This window comes from Emys orbicularis, chromosome 4, assembly GCF_028017835.1.
Source record: "Emys orbicularis isolate rEmyOrb1 chromosome 4, rEmyOrb1.hap1, whole genome shotgun sequence".
Lineage (NCBI taxonomy): Eukaryota > Metazoa > Chordata > Testudines > Emydidae > Emys > Emys orbicularis.
The window spans coordinates 75,492,375-75,518,247 of record NC_088686.1 but is presented as its reverse complement, the minus strand read 5'-3'; the positions used below and the strand labels follow the sequence as shown (position 1 = coordinate 75,518,247).

The window sequence follows — 25,873 nt, the reverse complement described above, 5'->3', positions numbered from 1 at the left end:
ACTGAAAGATTAAGTGTTGCTTCTGCATAGTCACACTAACTGCTCATTCTGGTGAGTAGTCCAAAACACTAATGGACAAGCAAGAGGAAGGAAAATAAGAGAACTTAGGTGGGACTGCTTCACATAGGGAGCAAAATTACCAGGGATAAGTGACTGAAGCAAAATAAATTCATTCCAATAACTTCTATTATTTCCTTGAGGGGGGGAAAAAGGGACAAGGTAGCAGCAGCCTTGGTTCCCACCTCATAACATTCTTCATGTAGGACCTCCAAACACTTGCACACACTCTTAGGAATGCTGTATTTCACAACTAAGCAGTGCAGACACAGACATGTACACAAACTCCATGTTTTAACCACTCTATAAATACCAGCTGGGAAGGCAAGCCAATTAGACGAGTATAATGGATAGGGAGAGGTCTCACTGCCAAACCACAAACCTTTTTAGTTACACAGAGTAGGGAAACCCTTAACTTGCTGACAACAAAACTTTATGCAAAGTCAAAGTTGCCTGGTGGTATTTCATGCTCTTCGAGAACATCAAGTTCAGCAAAGCCTGAATTTGTGAAAACCAGGAAGTGAAGAGCTAAGGTGCGTGCCCAGGCAACTAACTCCACACCTCCCCTCCCACCAAGCTGGAAATAGTCACTAGTCACTCGGAATTATCTGCATGCCCTCCAGCTGCATTTACTGTGTAAATGCACTGAACAGTGGAAGAATCAGTTGGAGCAACTTGGAAGAGCTGCGACTGACAGGAGGTGATCTGAGGGGCTGTAACCCTTTGAGTGTGTATGGAAGCCCCTCTCTGACCCGTGTGTGATCAGAAGGAAGAGATGCATCTGGACCTTGAGAGATACACGATGTCTCATTTCAGCACTGCATAGCATAAATTGCATCAGTAATGGGGCACCGGGGTCTTCTTGCCATGGGGAATGACAGCAGTTAAGTGGGAGATTAGTGTGAACTGAATTTAATGAAGGGTAAATGAAAGTATAGCATTAGATGGCATCATGCACATAAAAATGAAGGGGTTGTAAAATTTAGCAAATGTGGTGTACTTTCTGCGAAGTAGGTTAAGGCCTGGTCTACACTATGAGTTTAGTTCGAATTTAGCAGCGTTAAATCGAATTAACCTTGCACCCGTCCACCCAACGAAGCCATTTACTTCGAAATAAAGGGCTTTTAAAATTGATTTCTGAACTCCTCCCCGACGAGGGGAGTAGCGCTGAAATCGGTATTGCCATTTCGAATTAGGGTTAGTGTGGCCGCAATTCGATGGTATTGGCGTCCGGGAGCTATCCCACAGTGCACCACTGTGACCGCTCTGGACAGCAATCTGAACTCTGATGCACTGGCCAGGTGGACAGGAAAAGCCCCGCGAACTTTTGAATTTCATTTCCTGTTTGCCCAGCGTGGAGAGCACAGGTGACCACGCAGAGCTCATCAGCACAGGTAACCATGCAGTCCGAGAATCGAAAAAGAGCACCAGCATGGACCGTACGGGAGGTACTGGATCTGATCGCTATACGGGGAGAGGATTCCGTGCTAGCAGAACTACGTTCCCAAAGACGAAATGCCAAAACATTTGAAAAAATCTCCAAGGGTATGATGGAGAGAGGCCACAATAGGGACTCACTACAGTGCCGCATGAAAGTTAAGGAGCTCAGACAAGCCTACCAGAAAACCAAAGAAACAAATGGAAGGTCTGGGGCAGAGCCGCAGACATGCCGCTTCTACGCTGAGCTGCATGCAATTCTAGGGGGGGCCGCCACCACTACCCCACCCCTGACCGTGGATTCTGAGGAGGAGATAATCTCAGCCATGCCTGAGGATTCTGCGGACGGGGAAGATGATGAGGATGACAACGACGAGGAGCTTGCGGATAGCACACAGCACTCCGTTCTCCCCAACAGCCAGGATCTTTTTCTCAGCCTGACTAAAGTACCCTCCTAAGGCATTATCTCAGACCATGAAGCCATGGAACGGACCTCTGGTGAGTGTACCTTTGTAAATATAAAACATGGTTTAAAAGCAAGCTTTTTTTAATGATTCATTTGCCCTGAGGACTTGGGATGCATTCGCGGCCAGTACAGCTACTGGAAAAGTCTGTTAACGTGTCTGGGGATGGAATGGAAATCCTCCAGGGACATCTCCATGAAGCTCTCCTGGAGGTACTCCAAAAGCCTTTGCAGAAGGCTTCTGGGCAGTGCTGCCTTATTCCGTCCTCCATGGTAGGACACTTGACCATGCCATGCTAGTAGGAAGTAATCTGGTATCATTGCATGACAAAGCCTGGCAGTGTATGGTCCCGGTGTTTGCTGGCATTCAAGCAAGATCCATTCTTTATCTCGCTGTGTTATCCTCAGGAGAGTGATATCACTCATGGTAACCTGGTTGAAATACGGGAATTTAATTAAGGGGACAGAGGTGGCCGTTCCTACTGGGCTGTTTGCCTGTGGCTGAAAAGAAATCCTTCCCTGCAGTTAGCCAAGCGGGGGCGGGGGGGGGGGGGGAAAGAGAGAAAGAATTGGCGCTGAGCTTTTCGCGTTTGGCTAGCAGGGATCTTCCCTGATACCAGCCACGCGGTGGGGGGAGGGGTAAAGTGATCATCCCAGAGAATTGGATGGGGGGGGGGGGGGGTTAGTTTGGTTTCTGCTGCTGCACGTTAACAGGAAAACCGCAGCACTCAACGGGCTTTGCTTGGTATGTGGGAAAGGAGGGCGCTGCTTTTCTTAAGGCTGCAGAAGCCGAAAGACAATGGCTTACCATGGCCGCATGCAAGCCGAATTCTGTTGCCCGGACCTGCGTCTGTGATCTCTAACACCAAAGCCGCAGGCACTCAATATTAAGATGCAAAATGCGACCTTGTACTGAAATCACATGTGCTATGTAATGTGAATAGTGTTGTTCACCGTGAAAGAGTATAAGCATTGTTCTGTAAAATGTATCTTTTTAAATACTTCTCTCCCTTTTTTCCCTCCCTCCTGCAGCTGCAAATTTTTCAAGCCTCCCTCCTCCATCCCGAAGGCTATCTCAGATAAGGTGGCGGAAATAAAGGACGCGAGACGAAATGTTCTCTGAAATCATAGAATCGACCCGCAATGAAAGAGCTCATCTGAATGAGTGGAAGGTCACCCTATCCCAGTACAGGAAAGCTGCCAGTGAATGTGAGGCCATGAGGGATGAACGTGAGGAGACGAGAGACGTTAGAGATGAGAGGTAGCGGGATGCAACGCTGGGGCTGCTGCGTGATCAAACTGACATGCTCCGGCGTCTGGTGGAGCTTCAGGAACGGCAGCAGGATCACAGAGTGCCGCTGCAGCCCTTGTATAACCGCCCTCCCCCCTCACCATGTTCCATAGCCTCCTCACCCAGACATGTAAGAACGTGGGGGGGAGGGCTCCGTGCACCCTCCCACTCCACCCCAGTGGACAGCCCAACCAAAAGGCTGACATTATATTGAACTTTTTTAGTGGCCTTTTCCTTCCCTCCTATCCTTCTCCCAAACCCCACCCGGGCTACCTTGTCAGTTCTCTCCCTCTTTTTATAATCAATTAATAAAGAATACATGATTTTTAAACAACAGTGACTTTATTTCCTTTGCAAGCAAGCTGTGATCGAAGGGGGAGGGTGGTTTGCTTACAGAGAATGAGTCAATCAAGGGGGTGGGTTTTCATCAAGGAGAAACAAACAGACTTTCACACAGTAGCCTGACCAGTCATGAAACTGGTTTTCAAAGCTTCTCTGATGTGCAGTGCTTCCTGGTGTGCTCGTCTAATCTCCCTGGTGTCTGGCTGCGTGTAATCAGCAGCCAGGCGATTTGCCTCAGCCTCCCACCCCGCCATAAAGGTCTCCCCCTTACTCTCTCAGAGATTGTGGAGCACACAGCAAGCAGCAATAACAATGGGAATATTGGTTTGGCTGAGGTCTGAGCGAGTCAGTAACGTGTGCCAGCGACCCTTTAAACGTCCAAATGCACATTCTACCACCATTCTGCACTTGCTCAGCCTGTAGCTGAACAGCTCCTGACTACTGTCCAGGGTGCCTGTGTATGGCTTCATGAGCCATGGCATTAAGGGGTAGGCTGGGTCCCCAAGGATAACTATAGGCATTTCAACATCCCCAACAGTTATTTTCTGGTCTGGGAAGTAAATCCCTTGCTGCAGCCGTTTAAACAGAGTAGCGTTCCTGAAGACGCGAGCGTCATGAACCCTTCCCGGCCAGCCCACGTTGATGTTGGTGAAACGTCCCTTGTGATCCACCAGTGCTTACAGCACTATTGAAAAGTACCCCTTGCGGTTTATGTACTGGGTACCCTGGTGCTCCGGTGCCAAGATAGGGATATGGGTTCCATCTATCGCCCCACCACAGTTAGGGAATCCCATTGCAGCAAAGCCATCCACTATGACCTGCACATTTCCCAGAGTCACTACCTTTGGTAGCAGCAGCTCAGTGATTGCTTTGGATACTTGCATCACAGCAGCCCCCACAGTAGATTTGCCCACTCCGAATTGATTCCTGACTGACCGGTAGCTGTCTGCCGTTGCAAGCTTCCACAGGGCTATCGCCACTCGCTTCTCAACTGTGAGAGCTGCTCTCATCTTGGTATTCTGGCGCTTCAGGGCAGGGGAAAGCAAGTCACAAAGTTCCATGGAAGTGCCTTTCCGCATGCGAAAGTTTCGCAGCCACTGGGAATCGTCCCACACCTGCAACACTATGCGGTCCCACCAGTCTGTGCTTGTTTCCCGGGCCCACAATCGGCGTTCCACGGCTATAACCTGCCCCATTAACAGCATGATTTCCAAAGCGCCGGGGCCCGCGGTTTGAGAGAATTCTGTGTCCATGTCCTCATCACTCTCGTCGCCGCGCTGCAGTCGCAGCCTCCTCCTCGCCTGGTTTTCCAGGTTCTGGTTCAGCATAAACTGCACAATAATGTGCGAGGTGTTTACAATGTTCATGACTGCTGTCTTGAGCTGAGCAGGCTCCATGCTATGGTATGGCGTCTGCACAGTTCACCCAGGAAAAAAGGCGCGAAACAGTTGTCTGCCGTTGCTTTCACGGACGGAGGGGTGAGGCTGTACCCAGAACCACCAGCGACAATGTTTTTTGCTCCATCAGGCATTGGGATCTCAACCCAGAATTCCAATGGGCGGGGCAGACTGCGGGAACTATGGGATAGCTACCCACAGTGCAACGCTCCGGAAGTCGACGCTAGCCTTGGTACATGGACGCACACCGCCGAATTAATGTGCTTAGTGTGGCCGCATGCACTCGACTTTATACAATCGGTTGCCCAAAATCGAATTCTGTAAATTCAGAGTAATCCCGTAGTGTAGACATACCCTAATGGTTCAAGTGTATGGCAAGTGTAGTTAGCTCCTGTTAAATACAGCACACGTGCGTGTTGAGGACATATTGGGACATCACTTGAAGAGGCAGAGTTAAGGTTGTATCAACACATACCTTCACTATTCCCTGTTTTTCACATGACCAAGTTTTGCTGAACTCTACTTTCTGGAAAAGCATGATATACCACAGCAACCGTAACTCTGCTTTGACAAAGTTCTTTGTCAGCAAATTTTCTAGGTTTTTTTAATTAAACAAAAAACCCCAGAAATTTTAGGAGTTAGTGGTCACCAAGGCAGTTGTAATTATCATATAGATGCGCAGCTGTGTTGCTACTAGGGCCAAGTAATAATACTACTACTTAGCTCTTACACAGTTCTTCTCATCAGCAGATCTCCATGAGGGAAACATTATTCCCACTGTACAGATGGTGAAAATGAGGCACAGAAAAGTGAAGTGACTTGGCCAAAGTTACCCAGGAGGCCAGAGGCAGAGCTGGGAATAGAGCTGAGGTTTTCCAAGTCCCCATCTGCTGTTCTCTCCACTAGAGAGAGAATTTCAAAATTTCATCCTACATTCGTTACATTGGAATTTGTATAATGGTTGTTTTAAATTATAGTTTTATTACATGGTTACAATAGCTTGAATCATCGAGAGAGACTGGTCTCTTGCCACCCATTCCTTGCAACATATGATGCAAGTCAGGACAAGGTGCACTGACACAGCTATGAGAGGCTATACTTGCTGAAAGAGCAAGCGATGCCAACCAAACACACTGTCCAAAGTATTAAATCAGTTGAATGAGTTAGTACAGATGAAAGGAGCCAAGGGAAATTGAAGGAGTCTTACATCAGCATATAAATAGCAGTGCTGGAGTGGAAGGTTAGATTAAATGAATTCCTATTTCAAAGAAACAAGCCAGCAAGACAAGAATTGCTATAGCTGGTTTTATGCCTCGTTTGGAATACACAAAAGGGTTTATAGCAGTAGTGCGCAGCGGGGCTAAGGCAGGCTCCCTGCCTGGCCCCGCGCCACACCCAGAAGTGGCTGGCACCACATCCCTGCGGCCCCTGGGGGAGGGAGGGCAGAGGGCTCCGCATGCCTCGCCTGCGGGTACCTCCCCAAAAGCTCCCACAGTTCCCCATTCCTGGCCAATGGGAGCTGCGGGAGGGGGCAGTGCCTGCGGGAGGGCAGTGCACGGAGTCCTCAGTCCCCACTCCCCCAGGGGCCACAGGGACATGGTGTCGGCCGCTTTTGAGAGCGGCGCGGGGCCGGGGCAAGCAGGGAGCCTGCCTTAGTTCCACTGTGCCATGGGGCTGGCAATCCCCCAGGCCGGATCCGGCCCGTGGGCCGTAGTTTGACCACCCCTGGTTTAGAACTTCATCCAAGGTTCCTCCGAAATCACCAGAGGCATCACATCATTCTAAAGGAAGTCACTATTTACAAACAATACAGTCCCCTATGAAGGGATCACAGTCGGCATTTACTTATTCCTTCAGTATTCTAGTTTGTCACCTATGGTTACTGGAGATTAAAGGTCCTATAATCTGGAATTAACCAATTAACTTTTAAAGGATGTGTCATGGTAAATTAACTTTGACACCATAAGTAGAGCTCTTGGCATCTATCCCACTGTCAGCAGCAGGATGTGCCATGATTGATCATTACCACTTCAGTGTGAATGATTCCTTTACACAAGATTAAAACCTGGTTCAGGCTACCTCCTCCCATTTCCAATTACTCACATTTCCAATCAGCTTGAACACCTGGTCCCCATGCACATTGTAGACAGTCACGATGGTGTTGAGTGCAGCATTGCGGACAGTGTTGTCTCGGTCGCCAATGTGAATTGCCATCTCCTTTAACGCTTTGCCAGGAGTTGGCTGGCACACATTCATGCCGTATGACTCAACAAGACACCCCAGCTCTTCCAGGCACTCTACAGGATCAGAAACACTGATTTTTTAACTGAGCCTCAACCAAGATTGTTAAATAGACAAGTGTCCCACTCCAATATACTCTGCAGTTACCTGAATCTATATTCTGTGGTAATGCCTCTGATGTCTGTGGCATTCTATTGCTCAATTTGGTGACAAACTGCAAACTCCCTTCACTTTGTGAGCAGGGTTAGAGGCGATTTAGTTTTGAAGGGGGCTTGAATTTTTAAATTTGCCATCCAGCAACCCTTGACAGAAGTCAGTTGCCCCACAGTCCCCCACCCAAATATTGCCATCCATAAGCACATTAGCTTAGTGTTTCTAAAATTTAGAAAATTTTAGTGTTGCTAAAATGAGCAGCAGTGAAATAATTCATGCCAACATTTAACTATAATGTAATGATTAGTTAATCCCCCATAGATAAATAGGAACAGTTCACACAGCTGTTTCAGGCTGTTGGCAGATTCTGGAACGCAACCTTGCATCAGTTATATTCTGAAAATTCTCTTCACTACCATAGAGCTAAAAATCTTTAAGTGAAGCTTCAAATCCAATGCATGGTTCTGGGGTGAGGGAGGGGTTGAATTGAGGGAGTTCTGCAGTATTATGGAAAACAACTGAGCCTTCTTCCATACATCAGGACAGGAATAGTACAACTGGCGGGTGGGAGGTGGGTAAATCAATGAGAGTTGGACAGCTTAACCATTTGTGCGTGTGTGATGTTGGGTTAGACAAAACTGACTTCTAACACTTTCTGCCTAATCACTCTTATTCCAGAGCAGGCCCCTCTCAGATGACTGGAAAGCTGCTTGAGGCATAATGTTTGTGGCTCAGGCAGAGAGCTTGCATGCATGCATGCGAGAGATGACAAGGAGGCTTGATATTTCTTCTTTACAATCTTCTCCTTGTCACCAAAGTTATTATGCATTTGGGGAAAATATCAGATAGGCAAAACTCAGTTTTCAGAAAATGTTATGGCCAGCATATCCTGATCCACATTGCATTCTGAAATGAGTTTGGGGTGTGTACAATGGTACACCAAAGTTCTCCAGCCAACAGTGCTATTTCCTACCTGCCCGCTGTTTGGAGTTTTTCGACTTTGTCCCCTCCATGATGAAGGTGAACATCTTGCTGGCTGGATAGATTAAGCACATCCTATTCAGAATGGCACGCACATCCTTGCGGACAACATCTTTTGGTTCCCCAACCTGGGGGGTGGGGGAGATGATCAGAGAAAGAAAAGAAACCAGGACAGACACTTTTAAATACTCTGCACCAGCAGCATACTTTGCCAGTTAGTCTGCATGATACCAGGCTTACACTCAAAAAACCCAAACACACCACCCACCCATGCTATTCAAAGATAACTGCAGCAAAGCAGTACAGAACAGAATAACTACAGCATTAGCTGGTGCCCTGGTAGTGTCCAGGGGCAAGTCATTATCCTAATTTCCCTCAGTATTTGGTACCTTCAGGATAAGATATGGGATGAAAGAGGATGCCTCGTTCTCAGTAAGATGATACTCCTCCTGGCTCAGCAAGGTGAAAAGCAATTTAAGGTATTCAAGGGCCTTCATCAGAACACTTGTGTTGGTATCAAAGAACCGTAGGGTGAGCCATTTCAAGATCAGATCCAGGCAGCTGATGACTCCATCTTTTTCGCTCTCCAAGTGCTTGAGATGAAGGGAAAAAACCATCAGGTTGTGCAGGATCAAATACATAAATGGTATAGTCCATGGAAAGAAAAGTGAGGAAGGGCAAAGTATAAATCAAAAGCCATGTCTGTTCCAGTAAAATGCATTTATTTATAGGTGGTGGCTTCCTGTTGTAGATTCATAAAAGATTCTTGGGTTTTAAGCCTTAGTGAGACCCCTCAACTATTACACACCAAGCAACTGTCCCATATTGCATGGTAGCAGCTGGCACCTACTACTAGATTTCACTAATAAAATTCAGAGCAGTAGCCAAAGTTGAGTAAACAAAGCTTCCCCCCCCTCAGCAAAAGAGATTAATACTAATTGTATTGTCCCTCTGAAAGTGCTCATTTAGGCCTATAACTTGAGAATTGTGTGCCCAAGCTAGTACCATGAAGTCTCCTAACCTACTGCCCACTTAGGAAGAACTCCTAACTTGATATTTCACTGCTGCAGTATGTGGACGTGGCAAAGGACATCCCACGTTCCATTGTTGTCTGCCATAGGTCCCTAACTCACCTCTACCATCGCAGCCAGTGCCTTGTTGTGGTGCTGAAAGTCTGTATGAAACATCTCATCTTGTACCCATCTGGCAACACAGCTGGACATCTGAGTCTTTAGCTGCTCGATATATTCATCACGGGGAGTAGTGAAGTTCCATTTCAGCACCTTCAAAACAAGAAACAAAAACAGAACTCTCATAACTCAAGGCCAGCAATATACTGCTTGTTACTGAGCTGATACCCAAGAGCCACAGTGCACAACTAATAGAACGGGCTCAGAGAATAGCAAACTCCCTCCTGCAACCAAAAAATGCACAGTTTTAGCGTTCTGCATCCATAAGAATGGAAGCAGCAACACTTCAGTGTACTTGCTAGTATGCTAGTGTTAACACAGGTCATATCTAAGCCAAACACCTCATCTTTAAACCGTGTCTACAGATATGTGCCCATTTAACCAACTGGAGGTCCAACCATTATCAGATAACCGAAAAAGAGTAGGTTTCAAAGTAAGAGGAGCCTACAAATTAAGATTTGTTATGAGAGCCAAGCTTGACAACAGGTGCTTGTTAGAATAAAAAAACCTATGGAGTCTCTCAGAATTCTAGTACTTAGAGATGGAAGAGGCCTATTAGGTCACCTTGTCCATCCCCTAGAGCTTGGCCAGGCTTGCTACGTATTATACTTTTTCTATTGTTTGGTCCAATCTAGTTTTAAGAGTGACTTAAAGCAATGAGGCTTCTGCCACTTCTCTTAGGAGACAATTTTTGCTTTCTTACACATGCTATGGAGACTGAAGACCTTGTAAACAGCCTATAAGAAATGGTCCTTTGCTTTGAAGTATCAAGACATGAAATGAAGACTGGATTCCCATGCTACACAAGGTGCAACACTAAGCTCACAGGTAATACAATGTACTTCCTTTAGTGCCTAAACTTCTGAAAATTGAGTATGCTCTTAAGATCCGTCTCACCTTCAATCCTTTCTCATCTTTCATTCTTTGCTCTTTCCCATTTGGGACAATGATAAAAATAGGACCTGATTTGTCATCATCTTCCTTCAGGTTGGGCTTACTTGGTACCTTCTTCCCTTGTGCACCCTGAAAAAGCAAAAGTGGTACTGAGCAGAAAGCACTGCAAAACCTATATACAACCCTTCATTCCAAGTGATGCCAGACACCAACCCTTGACCTCATGCTGGCCAAGTGTATGAGATGCAGGTAGAAGCTGGCAACAGTGGTTAGAATCCTCAGGTACATGCTCTGGTGGTGTGGAAGCAAAACCCACAGCAAAGTGTGCAATAGCCTTTTGTGAGATAGGACACTTCAGACTTGGCCAGTGCACCAGCCACCTACGGGTGTCTAAACCCTAAGTTGGTACCTGTTTGATGGGTTTGTTCTTTGTCAGACTGGTATTGCCTTTGGTGAGGCTTGTATTAGCCTTGGGCAGGCTGGGATTGTCCTTGGACATACTGTTATTACCATCAGACTGCTGCAATAGGCCACAGAAAAGGCTTGGTCGTTAGACAACTCAACATGTACCTCTAAATCACTCCCTTTAGACCCTGAAGCCCCCAAACCTGCTGTGCACTCAACAGCGTTAATTCTAGTTTATTTGAAAGAGTTTAGATGAAGGAATTCAGTGGCTGCAGGCTGGTTTACAAAGACACCTTAACCTCTGATGTTTTCCTGTTCCAAATCTGTGGCAGGGTGGACTGCTATAGTTGCAGTGGCACCCAACACATGGAGCAGCACTTGTGAAGTTTCTGCCCCACTTATCTGGTAAGTTCAATAGCAAAGTAACAGAATATAAAAAACAGACACTAATGGGAGTACAACTTAAACTCTACAGTTCAGGTACAGCCAGCTGTAGCTACCATTGCATCCTTAAGCATCTCCTTTGTGCACTGTGCTGAGAGATATACCCTTGGATGCAGTGGACTAAAGACGGGAATTTCTCTGTCATGTGGATTCAGAATTACTGTTCAAAACTAGATTTTATAATATTCGAACTGAATACAAGATTGAGTTTATCAAGATACATTTTAAATACAGACCATATTCGATAAAAAGCCAAGGAGGTTTATAGTAAGGGAAGTTAAAGACCCAGTGATCTGAATTTCAGACTGTGGCAAGCCTATTAAGTAGGCCTGGGCAAAAACAATGATAGCAGCACAACAGATATGAAGGGCATTTTTCACTTAGACTGGATACTCTCATAGGCTTGCACAGACCACCTCTGTAAAAGCATCAAGGGCTCCATTAACAAGCTATTACACTCCCCAACTGGAACCCAGCTCATTAGTCTTGCATGATGGCATCACTGTACCTTAGCTTTAGAGGCAGCTCCTCCTGCTTTGGCCTTTTTGGGGTCAGGCTTGGGCTCCATGGTGCTGGACCCTGAATCTTCAGCAGGTGCTTGGAAACAAGAGATTATTTCAAACATATTTTGCAAAAATGAGTCCATTCACGAACAGCACATTCAGTCCAGCCCTGTTCTTCAGTCTCACTGCAGAGAAGGGATGCTGCTCATAATGACAACAAAACCCTTAATCACAAGGAGAGGCAGGGGTTTCAGCTGCACAAAGGAAGCTGACTGTGCTAACAGTCAGGTATTTACAGACTACATCAACACCAAGAAACTAACCCTCGTATCTAAATGTATATAAAAATTTGCACATTTTAATCTTCCTCTTTCCTCAATCTTAGTATGTTTCTGGTCTTAGATGGCAAGCTTAACAGGGATTGTTCTTTACGGTTTATGTGGGGCTGCTGAAAAGTAGGCTCAGGTCCCTCAACAGCTTTGCCACGCAGGCACTCTAGAGCAGTGGTTTTCAAACTGCGGGTCGAGACCCAGTACTAGTCGCGGCAGCTCTGGTCAGCACCGCCGACCGGGCCGTTAAAAGTCCCATCGGCAGTGCTGCCCAGCTAATCCCTACCTGTTCTGACACCGCACTGCACCCTGGAAGTGGCCAGCAGGTCCAGCTCCTAGGCAGGCGGGGCAGCCACGGGGCTCCGCGTGCTGCCCTCACCCCGAGCACTGGTTCCGCACTCCCATTGTCCGAGAACCGGCCAATGGGAGCTGGGGGGGAGGGTGCCTGCGGGCAAGAGCCGCGCAGAGTCACTTGTGAGCCTCCACCTAGGAGCTGGACCTGTTGCTGGCTGCTTCTGGGGCGCAGTGCGGTCCGCGGTGCCAGGACAAGCAGGAAGCCTGCCTTAGCACCCCTGCTGCGTCGCTGCCCGAGGTAAGCCCACGTCCCAACCCCGTACCCAAAACCCAGGGCCCCTCCTGCACCCCAAATCCCTCATCCCTGTCCCCACTCCAGAGCCTGCACCCCAACCCTCTACCCCAGCCCACACCCCAAACCCCTCATCCCCAGCTCTGTTGGGTCGCGGCATCAACAATTTTTTTCAACTGGGTCGCCAAAAAAAGAAAGTTTGAAAACCACTGCCCAAGAGAGGGGCAGGCATAAACCTAACCACTCAGCGTGAGTGACTTCCCAAGTTGGTGCTAGAAGAATGGGACAAGAGGGCAGGACGAAGCCAGTCCACCACTGTCAGAGGTTACCATTGCTGGTTCACAACAGTTCTCAAAACTGACACTGCATAACTTCTCCTCTACCTTAGTTTGGAAGTGCCAAGGAGGAGGAGGAGCAAAGGCTGGTGGGAGGGGGAAACACACACAAACAGACAACACATCAAGAAAAGCCAACAGTCTGCAGCCTCCCCAAAGAGCTCAGAGCAAAGCTGCTCAGAGTGCCACAACAGAGGCACCAGAGGAGGACTGCGGCACCCTTTCGAGGCTGACATACGGCAACTTTTCAAGCACAAAGAACTTTGACTCTCTGCTCCTGATTAATCCAACAGTTATGTTCTACAGACCAGAGAGATTCTCCACATATAAGAATATTTGCATATTAAGCTAGAGACACCAAAACCCTGGGAACCTGCAGCTCCAGCCCCCAGAGGTGGGTTTCTATAAGTAGTCCTTAAAAGCTTTTCAGACTATGGAGTGACTAACTCCACAGTAGTAAATCTTAATGACTTGACGTCCCTGTGATTTACCAGTACCACACCAAGACCCTGTGATTAACTGGCTTGCCTCTATATTCCAATGAAACCCATCCGCACACAAATGAAACTTATCTTCCACAGACATTCAACCTACTATCTTGACAGGGGACATTACAGAGTGGTTCTTATTCTCTATACCAGGGGTAGGCAACCTGCGACACGCGAGCTGATTTTCAGTGGCACTCACACTGCCCAGGTCCTGGCCACCGGTCCAGGGGGCTCTGCATTTTAATTTAATTTTAAATCAAGTTTCTTAAACATTTTAAAAACCTTATTTACTTTACATACAACAATAGTTTAGTTATATATTATAGACTTATAGAAAGAGACCTTCTAAAAAGGTTAAAATGTATTACTGGCACGCGAAACCTTAAATTAGAGTGAATAAATGAAGACTCGGCACACCACTTCTGAAAGGTTGCTGACCCCTGCTCTATACCCTGCTTCTGTAAACAAGGCCTTCCCCAAAGGGTCTGTGTCTTACACAGACACAGACACAGACGCTTTTCATGCTAGCATAACTGAACATTGAAATTTAGTGTTTCCCTTCAAATTACTCTATTCTGAGGAAATTATTTCCCATACATTTCCCAGCATTACGAGATAGATTACCTGATGCAGTCTGGAATTTGGCTGGAGCTGCTCCTCCTACCACTCTGGAAGATGCCTTAACAGGAGCAGCAGGTTTGGCTGGCATGATGGCTTTGGCTTTTTCGAGCATGGCCAGTACCTGATCTTTGGAAGTTGGCTAGAGAGAAAGATGCACATACAGAAAGATATGCCATAGTCTATGAACATGGGATAAACGGCTGCAGTTTAAAAGTGCAGTGTGCAAGAGGCTAAATGGAAGGTAGTTTAGCCGAAGGGACAGTGCTTTGGGAATTTGAAGTCGTAATGTAGTTAACATGTAACTACTTTCAACCACACCCATTGAAGATCAAGTATTTCACACCTGAAGTCAGCAGTGATTCCTGAGAGTTTAAATGGCTCAAAACAACATTCACAAGATCACTTTCTAGTAAGAGTCAGACATTTGCCATAGACATTACACCCACTTTCACCCAAGCTCATTCATACGCTGCCTTCTTCCTCAGGTAAGAGTCTAACAATACCTTCAGCTTGCCAGTAGCTTTGGCCATCTTCTCAAAACCGAGATGCATCATAAAGAATGGCAAGGCATCCTGTGCTTTTTTACGCACGTCTCCATTTCGATCCTCCAGGCAGGAGTACAGGTGAGGCACACACAAAAGCAAGTCAGAAGGAACAGAACGGAGGGTAGGCAGCTTGTCAGCCAACCAGCCCAGAAGCTGGAAGGAGATAGCACAGGTTAGCTTTGCCCTTCAGAATATGATAACTGATGTCTGAAATATGCATTGTGGTAAGGAGTCACCAGCAGTCTTAAGAACAGAATTAGTTGTGTGAATTAGTTGAGGGGACCAAAACTCAGCTCAGATATTCACCATTTGCAACCATCCTGATCTTCAACACTAAAGTGCAGCCCACTGAGACTACAGATCCCAATATACAAGTAATTTGATTCAAGTGGCCAGGCTCCATTATGGCTACTATTCCAAGTTAAAGATGAGGGCAGCATTTCAGAGTTGTGCATTACTCTTGGTCAGTGAGTTGCAACATCCCAAAACCTCAGCTCTGCTCTTAAGAACCTGTGCATAAAGGAAGACTCATTTGAGGGAAACAGCACCTTTATTTAATTTGAGCAACACTGAAGTTTGAATTTCAGCACCACCAGTGAGTGTAACTCAATACCATCCTTGTTAAATTTTACTGTTACAAGTCAGTATACAAACTGAATTACACATTTCTTACCCTCATGATACAGTGCTCAGTTACTGCAGTCTACACTAGCCTCACCCCTTTATTTCTATAGTTGTGCTCAAACTATGGCTAAGCAGCAATTCAAAAGGTACAAGGAACAAACTCATGTACACAGTACCAATCTTTACCTCTTGTCTTAAGAAAGGGTTTTCTTTTTTGAGCTCCTCAGACAGGTCCTCTCCTTCCAACCATTCTTTCATGCCAGTCTGTTCTGTCCAGGCATTCACAGTAGCCAGGGCAGCAGCACGTACATTGTTCTGTAGCAAGAAGACAAAAACTGGGGAGGTTCTGAGATCACCCTTTCCATCAAAGATTAAATCATCCTGCACCAAGGACTCAAGAACTCACATTTTTGTTCACTGCTGGGAAACCCAAGTCCCAGCATCACAAAATGCAACACATTCTATCAGACAGAGAAGTCTCTGAAAAGTAGGCATAATACACTAGTCAGCAGACAAGTTTAGGTAAAGCCTGACATAGAAAAGGAATGGGAGCATCTTTGAAAGAATTTTGTCGGCTGCCCCTCCCTAATGAAAGGATAATCTCAAATCCACAACTCACAAGAGGGCTAAAGAATGAAGTTAATTACTTACATGAAGGTTAAAACAGGTTTAGCATGTTTATGAATCCAGGCAGGATTAGGAGATACCTCCAGCTACTTTTCAGTAACCCAGTTTATTGTGCATCACAAATTGAATGAGCCAACAATGTGATGCAGTTATGAAAAAAAAGGCTAGTATTCTGGGGTGTATTAAAAGGAGTGACATGGGAGGTAACTGTCCCGTTCTACTCAGCACTGGTGAAGCCTCAGCTGGAGCACTGTGTCCAATTCTGGGTGGCACACTAAGAAAGATATGGACAAACTGGAGAGAGGACAGCAACAAAAATTAAGAAAACCTAACCTATAAAGGAAAGGTTAAAACACTTGGTATATTTAGTTTTGAGAAAAGAGGACTCAGAGGGTACCCAATGACTTGTCTTCAAATATATTAAGGGTTGTTATAAAGAGGACAATGATCAATTGTTCTCCATGTCCACTGAAGGTGGAAAGTAGTAATGGACTTCATCTGCAGCAAGGAATACTTAGAAAGATTTTCCTATGAGGATAGTTAAGCACTGGACTAGACTTCCAAGGGAGGTAGCGGAATCACAATAATTGGAGGCTTTTAAGAACAGGTTATACAAATACCTGACAGGAATGGTCTAAGTTTACTTGGTCCTGCCTCAGCACAGGGGGCTGGACTAGAGGACCTCCAGAGGTCCCTTCCAGCCCTACATTTCTATGAACTGCCAAAACCTAGGTACTTCTACTTCAGGGCCTGAACTGATCATCGGCTGAGGTCAAGGAGAATGCTCTCTCTTACTCCTACACACTCACAGCATGACCCGATACTTCCCAGTGACACCTAAAAAGGGAAAGGCAACAGCTTGCTCTGAAGCAGCTAATTTACACCCCTGTTCAAGGATGCCAGACTACATGGAATAGAGTTTTATAGGCAATATGACATCTCTATTAAGTTCTGACTACTTAGATCTTATTTACTTCAATCTATTCAATGCACCTATCACACTAAGCAAAATAGAATTTAAAACACAGCCATGTCAAAAATAAACTCCAACCCAACAAAAAAATGAAAATCTCCTTTACGATATTCCTCCAACAGAATCATGTTTAGGACCTCCAAGATACCTTATTTTCAGACAAACGTTCTGAGAGGGCCCATGTCAGCAGGATTCTTCACAGCTAAATACTGGACAGAAAGCTACACATCACCTGGGGATAGTCACTGGAGTAGCATAAGTGCTCACTCTACCCAGAGAGCTAGGCCTGGTACTGATCCCTGTACAGCAAACCAACTTGCTGCCCTAGTACTGCTAACCTGGGCTGTATCTTCTACATTGAGAAGCAGAGTTTATTAAAAATCAGTTTAAGATAAAGAGCTGGACACTGTGCATAAACGGGCTGTATTGTACATCATGGACATTGAACAAGAAAGCCACCAGCTTAACCATAGCACAGACAGTATTAATATCTGCGGATAGTAAATCTGCAGTAATTTGGAAGACAGAGCTCTGAGTAGCATTCAGAAAGCTTCTGAAACTAGTCTGAACGCTCACCTGCCTCTGAACATCTAGGCTAGTTTAAGTCAAACACTGAAGATTGCTCCCAGTGTATCGGGAAGTATACAGAGGATGAGCCTTTATTCCTAAAGGAAAATACAAGACTTGATTGCCTACCTTACTGTCCCCAAGAACTGTGATGATAGGAATGCCCAGGTTTTTCACATGTTGCTTAATGTTTGGGCCCATTGCCATGGCTAACTGCTGGAGGATGCTCAGTGTTTGTTGAACCTGGATGAGAAAGAAAAGTGTTTTAATGAACTAGTTATTAGGTGTTCTGTGCTCCAGGCCCCCACTACAAACGAACTGAGTAGCAACATCATGTTGCTATTATGGCTTATCTAGACTGTCTCTTGAAGGGCTGTGAGAACATGCCTATTACTGCATTTACTTCTATTTGATAGCAAGAGATAGCTTATGCCATGCATAGGTGAAGTTATTGCTATATTTCATGTAGATTTAAAGGGACACCAATTTAAAAACCATTTTCAGGCAGAAGTGACTTAATCTCCTGGTGTTGCATATATTATTATGAATTATTGAACATAAAATTGGCTTATTTAGATCATCCTTCCAGTTTGTGGGGTCTTTTACACAGCAATGAGGAAAGTGGCAGACAGAGGCCCTGGAACCACCCACTTCATTAACTGACCAGATGTCTATTTTAATGCTCTATTATACAGACTTCAGTAAAAAAAGTTTCTTTCATGGATGAAACACTAATCTACTTTTCAAGCCCCATTCAACCCATGAAGGAACTGAAACAGGCTGAATAATAATCTGAAGTGACTGCAACAGGAATTTGCTTCAGACATTAGGATTTTTAGTAGCATACCAAGATTTTATTGGAGTCATTGAGACGACACTTCAAGGCAGCTGAAAGTTCTCCTATATTTGGCTGTATAAATTTGGCATCATTAATGATGCTCGTGACTTCATCCAGACCCTCCTTTCGGATCTTCCAGTTTTTGTCCCCGATCTTAGACACCAATTCAGCTGTGATCTTATCACTGTAGAAAAAACGAACAAAAAACCAATCCCTGACATCCAGTACCATTTTGTATTATAGCAGCACAACATATGAACCAGACACTCCTCTGTGAATGCCCTTCAAAGGATATAGTGAACCAAAACAGAGAAAAGGACTTGGATACAAAGTTGCTCATTTTAGAATATGCAGCAGCAAAGAGTCAGTCCTTAGTTTGTTGACTCTAAACCCACCTGATCTCTGTTCTTGGCAGAAGATCCACAACATCATTCCCTATATCCTCTTGCTCATCTCTTTCCTCACCATCATCCCCGCTGCCACCGCTGTGTCTGGAAGTGCCTCGAGTTGGAGCAGGTGCAGTCTGCCCTTGCATCTGCAAACATGGCACACATACAAGTTAGATGTTTAAGAATCCTACATTTGGGGCTGTTCACACACCTCCATATCTCAGTCATGTGGCCCAGAGCAATGTCTTTTCAACATACAGCGTTGCTCCAAAAAGCTTCTGAAATTCATCATAAAACCAGAAATGGATGTTACTTACCTGTAACTGGAGGTTCTTCAAGGTGTGGGGTCCCTATCTGTATTCCACACATGGGATATGCATGTGCACTGTATGCCTGAGTCTGGAACTTCTTGCAAGCAGTGTCCATTGGCCTGCACACGTGCCGTAGCTCTCCTCAGGCTCCAAACCAAGGGCATAAAGGGCAGTGCAGGCTGATGCCTCTCTAGTTTTCCATTCTTACCGCAGTGTAACGAATCCGCCGCAGAGGGGACAGAGGGCAGGTAGTGGAACACAGATAGGGACCACACATCTCAAAGAAAGTCCAGTTACAGGTGAGTAACCTCCATTTCTTTGAATGATAATCTTTGTGTATTCCACAGGTGGGAGATTAACAAGCAGTAGTCAAACACGGGGTGGATGCGAGCATACTGAAGTGGTAACTGACTTTAGTCCTGCTGTATCGACAGTTCACAATTGTACCAGAGCGTAACATCTGGTGAAGGTATGCAGAGAGCTTCAAGTAGCTGCCCTAAATAGCTCTAGTATGGGTACATCTCTCAGAGATACAGCTGAGGTAGGTTGCCCCCTGATGGAATGAGCCTTTACCCTTTCTGGGAGCAGGAGGGAGAAGATGCCAGCTAGATGGTAACAAAGAGTAATATAACCAGAGATCCATTTCAAAAGTCTCTGCACCAATGTAGGTTGACCTCTCGATGGCTCTACTATGCAAACAAATAGAACAAAGGACATGAGAAAGACACCTAACCTTTGCAGATAAAAGGACAAAGCCCTCTGGATAGCCACAGGATGCAGTCTTCTCGCCTCTTCCCAGACATGTAGTTTTGGTTTTTCTTTTTTTTCTTTTTTTTTGGGGGGGGGGGAGAGGAAGGGGGAAGGAGGAGAATAGAGGTAAGTGGATGACCTGACCCACATGAAAAACTACGGTGGGTATGAATCTGGAGTTGGGGAGTAGCAAGACCTTTTCTTTATAGAAGGTAGCATATGGTGGACCCACCACAAGTGCTCCCAGTTCACTGACTCTTCTGGCTGACATAGCTATTCAAAAAGACCACCTTCATGGACAGATGGTTCGCAGAGCATGTGACCAGCAGCTCAAAGGGAGTCTTAGTGAGAGACTATAGAACAAAAATGAGGTCTCACTGAGGTGTGAATTTCACCACTGGAGGAGGATCAGAGAATCCCCTTTAAAAACAAAAACAAAAAAACAGTTGCGATAGGATGTGTGAAGATCATAGGGTTATCCCTGGAGGATGGAAAGCATGGATGGCTGCTAAATGCACCCGCAGGGACCTGAATGCAAGATCCGAAAACTTATCCATAAGTAGCCACTCTAACATATCAGTGACTCTGGTGGAGTCTGGAGACAAATTGCGTTGATGAGCTCAAGCGGAGGAACGCTTCCATTTAGCTGAACAACAGCTTCTTATAGAATCTTTTCCTACTTTGGTTAAGTATGGACTGCACCCTCTAGGAACGTGTTCTATATCTGACTTGCATCCAAATGCCAGGCTCTGAGCTGCAGCGGTCCCGGACTGGGACATGTGACCTTGCCGCAGTGCTGCGTTAGAAAGTCTGGTGACATGGGGATGTTCATGGGTGGTTGCACTGATAGCTTCAACAGATCAGTGAATCAGAACTGTCTTGGCCAGTTGGGTGTGTCTCAACAGATCTTCCATTAAACTGTGGTATTAAAGGAATTGAAGGGAATGCATTCCCCAGGCAACCCTTCCACAACAAGCAGGAGGGCATCTTCCAATAAGTATTTGCCCAGGGCTGCTCTAGAGCAGTACTAAGGATGCTTCTTGTTCACCTGTGAGGCAAAATGGTCCCAAGCTGGCACTCCCCACTGAGCAAAGATGTCACTGAGAACCAAATCTTGAACCTCCCATTTGTGATCTGTGTCTGCTCAGGCCGTCTGCTAGGGAATTTTGTGCCCCTGGTAAGTGTGTTGCTGATAGTGTTGTGATGTTTGATGCAACAAATCCAGAGGGTAACTGCCTCTATGCACAGAAAGGAACTTGTTTTCCTTTACTTCTTTATATAAAATACTGTTAGTGTGTGACATTATACAAACCTCTTTGGATTGGATGAATGGGAGGAAGGCACTGCAGGCCCAAGAGACCATCTTGAGTTCTAGTAAGTTGATGTGCATTCTGGCACTTCTGGGCATTTCAGATGACCCTGTGCCATATGATCACCCCCCCCAATTCAATAGGCAGGCATTGGTTTGCCTTGGGTGTTTGGTGTGTGGAAAGGGCTACCTACCCAACCCGTCTCCAGTTTTGTCCGCCAGACAAGAAAGCCTAATACCTGGGCAGAATTGTGACCTTTTCATTTATGGTGCCCTTCTCTGGTGAGTACACTGAGAAATCAGGCTTGTAGGCATCATAGATATGGCTTGGCAAATGGTGTAGTGTGCATGAAGCCATGTTGCCAAGGACAGAAAGGCAAGTTCTGACTAATGTCCTGTATCTGACAGTGACCTGGTCTATGACAACGCTCGTGGCCTGAAACCTTTTGAGGGATAGATTATGCTCTTCCTGTAGTAGAGTCTAATGTCCCTGTACAAAGTCTATGCACCTTGTGGAGATCAACATGGATTTTTCATGATTGACACCGACACCTAAGGAAGGTAAAAGGCTGAGCAGAATATGGGTTGCTCTGTCGACCTTGTCGTAGCAGTTCCCTGTGAAAAGCCAGTTGTCAAAGTATGGGAAGACTGTAAATCCTTCTCTTCTCATCCAAGCAGCTACTATTGAAAAAACTTTTGTAAACACCCTGGGTACTGAGGCCAGACCAAAAGGTAAGACTCTGGATAGAAATGGTCTTGGCCAAAGAGGAACCTGAGGAACTTCTTGTGGACTGGATGAATATCTAGAAGAAAAACGCATCTCATAGAATATCAGGATTGGAAGGGACCTCAGGAGGTCATCTAGTCCAACCCCCTGCTCAAAGCAGGACCAATCCCCAACTAAATCATCCCAACCAGGGCTTTGTCAAGCCTGACCTTAAAAACCGCTAAGGAAGGAGATTCCACCACTTCCCTAGGTAACCCATTCCAGTGCTTCACCACCCTCCTAGTGAAAAAGTTTTTCCTAATATCCAACCTAAACCTCTCCCACTGCAACTTGAGACCATGTTAAGAGCCGCGAACCATGTGCTCTCCTCCAATAAGGGAATTATTGATGCCAAGGATATCATGCAGAATTTTAGTTTTTGGATAAACTTGTTTAACTGACAGATCAAAAATTGGTCTCCATCCTCCATTTTACTTGGGGATCAAGAAGTAAAGAGAATAGACCCTCTTCTTGTGGTGTTGAGGTGTAACATTTTCTATGGCTCCCTTGAGGGGCGGGGAGTTCACCTCCTGTCTTAAACCCTCCTTGTGAGTGGCCCCTGAAGAGGAACCGGGAAGGTGTTGTCAAGTTATCAGATAGCCACCCTGGATAACCTCGAATACCAATTTGTCTGTAGTTAGGGCCCTCCAGTTTTTGATAAATTGGGTAAGGCATCAATAAGGGGAGGCGGGTCTCGACAGTCCCAACAGAAGAACCTCTTTGCCTGGGGGTTACATTACAAAGTAATAGTGGATGTTTCAGAGGCTGGGTTCCTGGGTCTATACACCTCTGTTTCTTATATGGTGAGTCCTGAGGATGTTGATGATAAAAGGGCGGCGGAGATGGTCTTGCCCCATATCCCTGTCTATGATGCTTAGTCTTGGGAGCAGAGGTATAGATGCCCAGCAAATAAAGTGTTGTTCTCAAGTCTTTGAGGGGGTGGAGACACTCATCTGTTTTCCTGTGCAATCATACTTGCACCTTTCTAGGGAAACCTGAGGATTGCAACAAGTCTCTCCTCATGACAACGGCCATAACCATACCCCTCTATCTGCCACGTCCACCGTGACTTAAAGTGAAGTTTTGGCCACCAATTTCCCCCTCATCCAGTAAGGCCTGAAAGCGGGCTCTATCCTCCTCCTGGACCTTGTCCTTAAACTCTAGAGATCTAGCATAATTGATATAATCATATTTGGCCAAGAGGGCCTGACAATTAGATACACTGACCTGGAGGGAGGTGAAAGAGAAGATCTTTCTTCCCAGAAGGTCAAGTCTTGCGTACCCTTATCAGAGGAAGCAGCCTTTGGGTGCTGTTGCTTGGATTGTTCTGTAGCTGCCTGGCCACCAAGAACTCCTCCCTTGGATGGGACAAAGTAGCGATACTTGGCCCTTTTAGGGGTGGGAGCACAAGAAGCAGGGTTGTACGAAACTGCCCTTGTTGGGTTCATGATGTCCTCATTGATAGGGAAAGCCACTCTACTGGGACTGGAGAGCTGCAGAATGTCTAGAAAGCTGTGCTGAGACTCTTGAACTTCTTCCAGCTGGATCTGTAGCTCTGCCACTACCTTATACATAAACTCTTGGTATAGTTTAGTCATCCGGTGGAGACTGAGAATATGGAGTGACCACCTGACCAGTTACTGTTCTGGGAGCAATCTCGTCATCGTAAGATCCAGCTCGCCTTCCTCCTCCAAATACTCAGACAGAACTGGTTGCATACGGCCAGACAATGGCAAGTAGGACTAATGCACTGATCCTGGGTGTCCAGGGTAGGGCTCCTAATATTGCCAGTAAGATGGATTCACTGGAGGAGGATGGCATGGAGTACCACCTGTCCCATGGCCAATCATGTCTGGTTGAAGGTTGGAACCCTGACCTCCTAGGGCTTCTGTTCGGGGCCATCTCTCAGACACCTGTGGAGTCTCTGACTCACCAGAATAGAAGGCCGGATCCCTGGTCACTGGTGGGACCGATGGCTGCAATTCAAAGCTGGCAGGTGGAATTGGGTAACAACTATCTCCTAGTGATAGACTCCTCCTTCAGCGTAACATCCTGGAATGTTGACGGACCTGATAGGAACAGTTGATGCCGATAGGGGAGAGCAAAGACATCTTCCAGGGAGACATATGTCCCTAACTGTTCCAGAGTACAAGGAGAGTCCACTGGTGGAGCTGGTCACCGTGGTTGTCTGATCTCTCTGGGGCTGTTTAGCTATCGATACCACCTCAGTTGCCAAAGTGGATAAAAGCACAAGGAGCTAACCCCATGTCTCCACCACCAGAGCCAGTGTCAGAACTGTTGGATCCATACATTTGTGAGCCTTCCTCTTTCTGAGAAGATTTAGTCTGGCTTAAGACCTTAGAGCTCGTGTTAGCTCTCATGACTGAGGGGGTTGTGGAGGGATGCTTTCTTTTTATGATAGGGAGACAGAAGACTTGTCCTTATGTCCATGAGAGTGCTCCATACTCTCTTGTGAATCCTTCTCTTATGCTTAACAGACTTAGCCTCCATTCCTGAGCTCATGCTCAGAGGGGTGCTACCCACTTGAAAAGGTTGATGTAAAGGGGTAGTCCCCCAGCCTAGATCTGATTGGGACTTCATTGCCTTCTCCATAAGGTATTTTCTGAGTCTCGGTACCCAGCCCTCAAGAGCAAAAAGAGCAGCAGATGCTGTACTTGGCAGAAATGTGAGCCTCTCCCAATAGAGCCAGCATTGATGTTCCTCACTCACAGAAGAGAAACAAAGGCAGGAAAACAGCTTTTGAATCCTGGGATCCTGGCATTAATCCCAGACTTATCAGAGGAAAATCCCTGGGGCTGGGAAAAAATTCCCCCCAACTATCTATGCTATACTATGGTATAACTACTACTAAAACCAACTATACACAATTCTTAAAGGAATGACACTAAAAAAGGAGCTGAGGACACCAAAGATTCTAACTCAGATCATGAGGCGACAAAAAGGAACTGGAGAGGAGTTGGCCTGAACCACCCTTTTTTCCCTTGGGTGGGAGCACAAGGACAGCTACAGCCAGACACTGCCTGCAAGAAATTATGCACTCAGCCACATGGTGCGCATGTGCATCCCACATGCAGGCTACACGTAAGGACCATCACTTAAAGAAGAGCGAATCCTTATTCAAAGCCAAAACAGCCAAGACCCCCCACTTGTGTGGCTACATGCCCTCCAAAGTGTGGTGGTCTCGCACACTACTAATCAGTCATCCAGAAATACCAGTAAAGAGCCAGCCTACTTAGCGTTCTAAACCCAGTGCAAATGGCACTATATTGAAGTTAGCACTTCCAGCTATTTACTAAGAGAACTAAAGCTTGCAGAGGTCTTACCTTTTCAAATTCTGCATCTATCTGAGAGAGAAGAGCTGGCTTCTCATCCTCAAAGAACATTCGCAAAGGGGGTCCCACATAGAGATACATGACACCCAACAAGGTAATAGCAGCAGTCCTTACAGCCTGCCAAAATAGAACAGAAAGCACTTAATAGACTTCAAAGTAAACAGACAGTGTTGAAGTTTCAGAATTAATTTACATTTACTCACTGGGTTAGTGGCAGCAAGAGCTGTCTTTACATTGCTGATGAAAGCCTTAACATTCAACCTAAGAGAGAATATGAATATCATGAAATCAAGATAGCCCACAGGGCAACATGCAGGAGGCATCAGTAAGAGACAAGGCAGCTACAATTAGTTATGGAAGATACAGTCTAACAGGTTAAAAGTTAATTTAACTACCAACAAAACTCCCCAAAGCATCAGACATTTATATTTGTAGATAAACCTAAAGGTAGTGAGAGTTAACAGAAAGCTCTTTCCAAAGTTGTATAATCTTTTTCAGTGAAATACTGCCCAAGACCAGATTACTATAAATATGAAGGCAGCCCTTTTATTGCCTAAAAAGCTAGTCCATGAATAAAAACCAGTTACATATATTGCAATATGGTTCTTCTAGATGTTTTCAGTATGGATTCCACTGTAGGTGCACACATTCCCCATATACAGAA

General features: G+C 45.8%; 1 protein-coding gene across 1 annotated transcript in view; it reads right to left on the bottom strand.

The window, feature by feature from the left end:
* Positions 1 to 25,873, bottom strand: part of CKAP5 (cytoskeleton associated protein 5) — a 98,581-nt gene that overhangs the window by 15,673 nt on the left and 57,035 nt on the right. The window contains exons 19-32 of the mRNA XM_065402314.1: positions 25,413 to 25,470; positions 25,201 to 25,326; positions 18,727 to 18,866; positions 18,341 to 18,515; positions 17,623 to 17,736; positions 15,513 to 15,641; positions 14,661 to 14,855; positions 14,161 to 14,296; positions 11,804 to 11,892; positions 10,450 to 10,575; positions 9,496 to 9,645; positions 8,752 to 8,955; positions 8,355 to 8,490; positions 7,091 to 7,284 (exon numbers count right to left, since the gene is read on the bottom strand). Coding sequence (XP_065258386.1) covers positions 7,091 to 7,284; positions 8,355 to 8,490; positions 8,752 to 8,955; positions 9,496 to 9,645; positions 10,450 to 10,575; positions 11,804 to 11,892; positions 14,161 to 14,296; positions 14,661 to 14,855; positions 15,513 to 15,641; positions 17,623 to 17,736; positions 18,341 to 18,515; positions 18,727 to 18,866; positions 25,201 to 25,326; positions 25,413 to 25,470 — 1,972 coding nt within the window. The remainder of the gene's footprint in view (positions 1 to 7,090; positions 7,285 to 8,354; positions 8,491 to 8,751; positions 8,956 to 9,495; positions 9,646 to 10,449; positions 10,576 to 11,803; positions 11,893 to 14,160; positions 14,297 to 14,660; positions 14,856 to 15,512; positions 15,642 to 17,622; positions 17,737 to 18,340; positions 18,516 to 18,726; positions 18,867 to 25,200; positions 25,327 to 25,412; positions 25,471 to 25,873) is intronic.